Source organism: Homarus americanus, unplaced genomic scaffold (genome assembly GCF_018991925.1).
Source record: "Homarus americanus isolate GMGI-L3 unplaced genomic scaffold, GMGI_Hamer_2.0 scaffold46833, whole genome shotgun sequence".
Lineage (NCBI taxonomy): Eukaryota > Metazoa > Arthropoda > Malacostraca > Decapoda > Nephropidae > Homarus > Homarus americanus.
The window spans coordinates 112,001-120,000 of record NW_024756349.1 but is presented as its reverse complement, the minus strand read 5'-3'; the positions used below and the strand labels follow the sequence as shown (position 1 = coordinate 120,000).

Genomic DNA, 8,000 nt, shown 5'->3' with positions numbered 1-8,000 from the left:
TGTCTCTGTCTGACTGTCATTGTTATTAAATATATAGGATAAAATATCTGACTCGGTACAAAAAGGTAGGTGTGTGTGTGTGTGTGTGTGTGTGTGTGTGTGTGTGTGTGCGTGTGTGTGTGTGTGTGTGTCTGTCAGTACCTGGACGCCGTGATGAATATATTACCTGTCTCCATTTACCGTCAGCGACACACCTCTATAATGCACTACACCGTTCGCTCGCTCGCCCCCCTGGTGTCAAAATTTCGTACGTTCATTTTTACCTAAAATACCTGTTTCATTACTGCTACTATTACTGCTAATTATTCTACTACTGCTGCTTCTACTACTACTACTATTACTATTTTTTTACTATTATTTTTTCTTTTACTATTGTTACTACTACTACTACTACTACTACTACTACTACTACTACTACTACTACTACTACTACTAACTGCGCCATAACTATTACTCAGATTCAATTATTAACCAACAGAATCCTTAAGAATTTTGACGTATCTAAACCCTAACCATCTGCTAGAGTTCTTACTAAAAGCCCTTCCTAAAACGTCCACAGCAACACATCAAAACAGCAACACAGCAACACAACAACACAACAACGCAAAAAAAAAATCATCATTCTAGTTTATAATACTTCCAACACAGCGTCTAGGTGGGGGGGTGGGGTGTTGTGTGGGGTATACAGGGGGGGAGTGTTGTGAGGGGTATACAGGGGGGGATACATCATATGTCGACGGTGTTGTGACACATAATACAGTTATGAGCCTAAATGGGTGTATTAACAATCAAAGGGATCATGGGCGTGGTGAGAGAGAGAGAGAGAGAGAGAGAGAGAGAGACCTTGACAGTGTAACAGTGAAATATCGTGAGAGAGAGAAACAGGTAACGTACAGAAATGAGAAAAACTTATAAAAATTGTAATGCAAAAGAATGGAAATTACTCTTTTCTGCATTTTTCATTTCTCGTTTCTGCATTAGGGGAGAAAAGAAACAAATTATATAAAAAAAATAACAAATTTAAACTGCATAATGAAATGAGAAATCTGAGCTATTTAAAAAAAAACCTCAAAATCTAATCACTATAGAGGAAATTAACCAAGTACCTCACACAAGAGTTTCACGACTCGGAAATATCTATCTGTCAATGGATAAAAATATCGTAAAAAAATTTGCCAGGTTTTTTATTGCACTAAGAGTAACAGCTTTTTCGTGTATGGCAGAACAGAGAGAATCAATTGCATATTCGTGACGCGGCGTTCAAGGTCAGGTCCTTTTAACTGTGAATATGAGTCCTTCCTCCCTCCCCTAATCCACACCCCAGACACCACCCCTTCCCCTTATCCTTACCTTCAGTTATCCCTGTCCTCCTTCTCTTTATCCTTACCCCAGACATCTCTATCCTCCCTCCCCTTATCCTCGTCACAGATACCATACCCTCCATTCCCTTATCCTCACCTCAGCTACCCCTATCCTCCCTACCCTTATCCTCACCTCAGCTACCCCTATCCTCCCTACCCTTATCCTCACCTCAGCTACCCCTATCCTCCATCCCCTTATCCTCACCCAACGATAATAATAAAAGCACTATCAATCACCACCCAAAGCCACAGAGCGCCGCACAGAGCCACAGAGCGCCACACAGAGCCACAGAGCACCACACAGAGCCACAGAGCACCACACGGGAGAGCACCACACAGAGCCACGGAGCACCGCACACAGGGTCTGAGGCGCACAGGCACAGGCGCCTGGGCTACAGAGAGAGGCGCCACACAGGCGCCACACAGAGCCGCAGGTGCCACACAGAGGCCACAGGCGCCACACAGAGCCACAGGCACCACACAGGCCACAGAGGCACCACACACAGGGCACGGGGCACCACACAGGTCTGGGGGCGCCACACAGGCCACAGAGCGCCACAGGCCTACAGAGGCTGCACAGAGCTTTGGAGCCACAGAGCGCCACACAGAGCCACAGAGCGCCACACAGAGCGCCACACAGAGCCATAGAGCGCCACACAGAGCCTCACACACTACACCACTGTAATGAATTCAATTAGTGACTATTTCATGTTATTAGGAAAGTTAAATCAGATAAGCAGATGGTATTCAGTAAGCTAAAGTTTTGAAGAGAGCCTAGATCCCTGGCTTAATATTTCTGCGCATCCCATTACGAACCCTAAGTGTTCTGATGTCCAAGCTTAAAATGTCAGTGTATGTCATGTTGGTTATTATGCTCGACTATAGGTAATGTTATGTTGTGATAATAGGAAAGAATGGTAAATAAATTGGTGTTATTGAGAGTTGAAAATAGAGTGAATGCTGAAAACAAATGGGTAGGCCTATGTCTGGTCTCACGCTGTATTTTTCATCCTGGGTTGATCTTTTCTGACCTCTACACTATAACGAGAGATAATATCAACATTGTGGGTATTGACCTTATCCCTGATCTAACCTGACCTTACCTGACCTTACCTGACTGACCTACACCTCACCCTGAACCTTAGCGCCGTGTGGTGTCAGTGTCAGTAGTCTCACTTTGATGTTTGATTAAAGTTGGTGGATTTTAACCACGAAACTTCCGTGTTAATGTGACGTAAAGTAAAAACAAATGGGGTTCATAAACACCTTTTGTGCTTGAGAACCTTTACTCGTTCACTCGGTCTCTCAATATCAGAGTATCGTTGGACCGAGTTTCCTCCCGTGTTGCCGTGTGTATCCTGGCCCGAAATAGTCCATCATACACGGGACACTACAGGTACCCGAATAACCTATATGCATTGGATTCACACTCTAATGTACCCGAAGTATCACCGGGTTCATTACATGTTCGAACCCTGAGTAGTTCGAGTCCTGGATAGGGGTTAGTTGAGGGGCGATATAAGTAGTTTATACCCAGACAAGTTTTGACTTGCTGAGAGAGGTGGTGGGGGGGTGGGGGGGTGAGGGGGAGGTGATCCGGCCTACTTATGATAATATACTGAAAATAACGCCTCATAAAGGTAGATCCCTGCGTTTATTAGGGGCATAAAATGTTCCAGTAATGTCCAGTGTATCTCTCTCTCTCTCTCTCTCTCTCTCTCTCTCTCTCTCTCTCTCTCTCTCTCTCTCTCTCTCTCTCTCTCTCTCTCTCTCTCTCTGCTTTAATGTTTTCATATAATTTTGTGGCGAAATTTTCATCACCATCATGCAGTACCAGTGACTCTATATAATGATAATACTATATTATGATAACACTATATAATGATAACACTATATTATGATAACACTATATAATAACACTATATAATGATAACACCATCACTTGTCTGCTCCACCATACCACCCTCTTGTCTGCTCCAACACCACCACTTGTCTGCTCCACCACCATCACTTGTCTGCTGTCTGCTTAAGCTTCTTCTTAATTTACCTCAATGAGTGTCGTTTACTATAGTCATTTATATGCAGATGGGTAAAGATAGCTTCTGCCTTCCCTTGTCTGTGTGTCTGTCTGTACGGGCGATGGCTTAGGAAAATTAGATAAGGTGAGTAACTGATGAGTAACAGACGAGATGAGTAACAGACGAGATGAGTAACTTACCTAACCTAACATAATCTAACCCTTGGAATATATCTTGTGTTCGATTTAATTCAAAAGTATATCCATTATACCATTGAAGTAGTAGTCTCGATCCCCTGTTAGTACACGTCATGGTCAAATACCCTTCAAACTTATCCACAATATACTGTAAAGATAGGTAAGAATTAATTTAGTCTTGTTACCTTTTTTTACGTACACACACACACACACACACACCCATACATACACACACACACACACACACACACACACACACACACACACACACACACACACACACACACAAACATACACACACACACACACACACACACACACACACACACACACACACACACACACACACACACACACACACACACACACACACACACACACACACACAACTAATTCAGGTTTGTTCCTCGATAAATGTTTGTGGGTATTTTTTTACTAAGTGTATAATGTTGAATAACCTTAATTTTTTTATAAGATTTTGATTCTCTATTGAAAAATATCACAAGAGAAGCACCAGGAACTTTTTTTATTTATTTTTTACGAAAGTTTAATTTAGTTTCTGTTTATCAAGAGATCACTTTACATAAACCATTAAATATGTTGCAGTGTGTAATGGAAAAACTAATGATACAATACCCACCTTTATGTATACCTGTGTTGAGGTGTAGAGGATGATGATGATGATGATGACGATGATGATGATGATGACGATGATGATGATGATGATGACGATAGTGAAGTAATGATGCTGGGGATAGTGATGAAAGAGAGACAGATAGGCAAACAGACGGATGGACATAGTAGGAAAAAGGGACAGACCAGACAGACAGACCAGACAGACAGACCAGACAGACAGACAGACAGACAGACCAGAGAGACAGACATTAATCAATTCATCCATCGCTGACCACCTGTTTCAAGACGATTATATAAAAAGATTAAATACTAATGATTGATGTAGTGTGTTGACTGGCGGAGTATTAGTGGAACAACACCGGGATGGATACATTACTCACTGCTGTCCACCCTTATCCCTCCCTTCCTACCTCCCCCCTACCTTACTGCTGTCCACCCTTATCTCTCCCTTCCTCCCTTATCCCTCCCTACCTGCTGTCCACCCTTATCCCTCCCTCCTTCCTATGGTAACTTTACCTACAGCACAACACTAACACACTGGAGTCTGTAGATAATATAATTCTCACAAAGGATCAGATTCTTTACCCCAGGTTCTAAAAGGTTCATAATCAGTATCTCTTTCCCTCACTGTAGATAAGAACCCATATAATAGGTTCACTTTAACCTTTGATACAGACAAGGTTCAAAATAACAATACAGAAGTTGGGTATTGAACTCCTTGACTCCTCTATGACTGAATCTGAGGAACATGATATTGCACGCACACGATCATTTGAGAACTTCAATCCCTCTCTCCCTCTGAAGGATACAGTCACCTTTAGTCGGTTTAATGGTGGTGTGAGGAGAGTGTGGCTGGGGTAATTCTTATATATCTCTTCAGTAAAAGTAACTCTCTCCTTTGATATTGTTTATGTATTAAGACAGCATCGTTACATAAAGTCATCGTCTTCAAAACTGTAATATATTTAGTCGTATAATTTAGTTCACGGTAGAGGCGAGACAAGATAGCTCACATGAGGTTGTTGTTGAAAATATCATAATTTATATCAAAGATAACTTCAGCCTTTGATATCAGACGCCCTTCATTAGGATATTTTTTTCTCTCTCTCACTCGACAAAACTCTACCGCTACATAGTTCCTGTATTAGCCGGTGTGAGGGAGGCGGCGCTGCACTCACAGTTCACAAACCTGCATTAAAAAAAGAAATATGACACATTACACTGCACGTCATTTGCAACATCAAAACAAACTTTGTGATTCAGAGCCGTAATGAGACCCCGGGCTCGTGGAATCACTTCAGATGTAACCCAACTAAAGGGGTATAATGCTACCTTAACCACCAAGTTAGACAGAGTATGATGGAGCATAACAGACCGGCTTTATAGTTCAGCATTATAACTATCCTGGTAATAAACTGGAGTAACGTACCGGGGCTACATGTGTTGTGTGTCAAGTGTTGGTGACTATAGTGTTGGGAAGTGGTGACTATAGTGTTGGGTGGTGACTATAGCGTTGCGTGATGATGGTATTGGGTGGTGATGGTGACTATAGTGATGTGTGGTAGTGTCTAGAGTATTGGGTGGTGGTCACTATAGTGTTGGGTGATGATGACTATAGTGTTTGGTGGTTGTGACTATACTGTTGGGTGGTGATGGTGACTGTTGTGATGTGTGTCGTGTATAGTGTAGTGTGTCATCATCAGTGACTTACCGTGGATGTGAACCGAGTCCTCAACACCACGAGTGAGTTGATGGTGAGGGTGGGTTAGTACAAGTATGCTTTAGGTACACCTGTGTCTCTACACTTGTACACTCGAACGCATTTATACATTCCTGGTATATTATTACACACGAGGTATAATTGTTCACTACAAGTATACTAGTCCAATTAGGGTATACTTGTATATCCCTTGTATACTCGTACACCACAAGTATCTCACATTACACTACACGTACTCTACTCTACATAAACCACTACAGGCGTCACCTGAAGGACTCTACATAAACTACAACAATTGCCACATATTGTTGTAGTTATTATTATAATGGATAAAAAATCGAAACAAAAAAATTCATGGTATAATTTTAGCGTAAAACCTGTTAAAAAAGTCCAAAAAATGCCTTAGTTGTGTGGCAGAGCGGGGCGTGGCGGGGTGGGGCGGAGAGGGGCGAGCAGGGCGGGGAGGGGCAAGGCGAGGTGGGGAGGGGCAGGACGGGGAGGGGCGTCACACACGGTAACCACACGACAATAACAAACTGCCCACCAGGCCTTAAAGTCCATTTGGGATGGCAAATGTTGACGTTGTCGGGCACAACTTTGTAAGAGGAACCATCAAGGGAAAATGTTTGGGAAGTTTGGGTAAAGTTGAGTCAGTCGTTTTGGAGAAGAGGACAATATTATTTCCCTTTTTATAGTAAAATTAGATATCTTACCCGGTACATTAACCTCACTTACGATTTTGAGTTAAGACCATCGTAACAATATTTCAGGAAAGTATGAACCAGTTTTGAGAATTTAACATCAAGAGAAATTTACTGACAGACGGATGAACGGGTCAGAATTCAGATGAACTAACACACCAGTGATTTAGGCAGTAGTTATCAATTCACCCAATGGCAAACGATTCCATGAAATTGGCAAACAAAAAAATAGACTAAATTTTTTCACCTCGTCGTCCCGTAAGTGAGAAGAGATATTGACAGAATGATTTATTTTCCTCATTTATTTACTTGAGAAACAATTTATCACTTCACCAGCTTGACTCAACATTGGTGTAGCTTCCTTATGATCATTTGTTCAGTTGTTCAGTCTGAGTTAAAGTGAACATGTTTATTAGATTAAAGTCATTTTTTTTTACTACGAAATTCACTGATTAACACAAGCTAGTATTTTAGAACCTTGTATTTCACACACACAACCACACGCACACACACGCACGCATACACACACACACACACACACACACACACACACACACACACTCTCTCTCTCTCTCTCTTGTTTGTCTTTTTCTTTCATTTTCTCTCTGATTCTCTCACCGTCTGTTTCTTTTTCTCTCTCAGGTGCTTGAAGGTTTACTGTAATTGGCTCTATGTAAGCTTCACACGTCCTGTTACTGGGAGCGAAAATTAATTCAAGGTTACAGTAGGAGTTATGGTTTTGTGTGTGTGTGTCTGTCTGTCTGTCTGTCTGTCTGTCTGTCTGTCTGTCTGTCTGTCTGTCTGTCTGTGTGTCTGTCTGTCTGTCTGTCTCTACCCTTTGCCGAAACCTAGAAAGAAACAATAAAATCCCGAACCTTTGCTAATTAAGTCTCAGGTAAGGTCACACTACATCACTAACAGGTAAGTGACTTAAGTTATCGAAAAGAAACACATTATATTGTTTAATACAGTAAGGCGAGAGAGGCTGATCCGTCCCGGTCTTCTCATTTGCACAGAAATTGGAAATTGTATCACCAGGGGCCAGTCATCACATTTCCCTCATTATGTTTCGTTATGTCTCGCTAAATAACAGATAATTGGAAAATTCCGAAAATGTTTGTGTTTTTCATCGATAATTTGAGTTAGTATCTATATTAGTATAATCTGGTTGATAATTATATTCCAAACTATAAATAATAATTAGCACTTGTTACTATAATGCAAATACTTATAAAATAATAATAAAAAATGGGTAATATTAACTTGTACGATTATAATTTACTTAATATAATTTTTATATAGTATGATAAGGTGTTAATTTTTTGAGAGTATAATTCAAATTAGTATTACTTATATACAATTAAGAA

At 41.1% G+C, this 8,000-nt stretch overlaps 1 protein-coding gene across 1 annotated transcript; it reads right to left on the bottom strand.

The window, feature by feature from the left end:
• Positions 1-1,590: 1,590 nt before the first annotated feature.
• LOC121856774 (keratin-associated protein 5-1-like) lies at positions 1,591-2,007 on the bottom strand. Its single transcript, XM_042352471.1, has one exon. The coding sequence runs from the start codon at positions 2,005-2,007 to the stop codon at positions 1,591-1,593; it is 417 nt and encodes a 138-aa protein (XP_042208405.1).
• Positions 2,008-8,000: the final 5,993 nt, after the last annotated feature.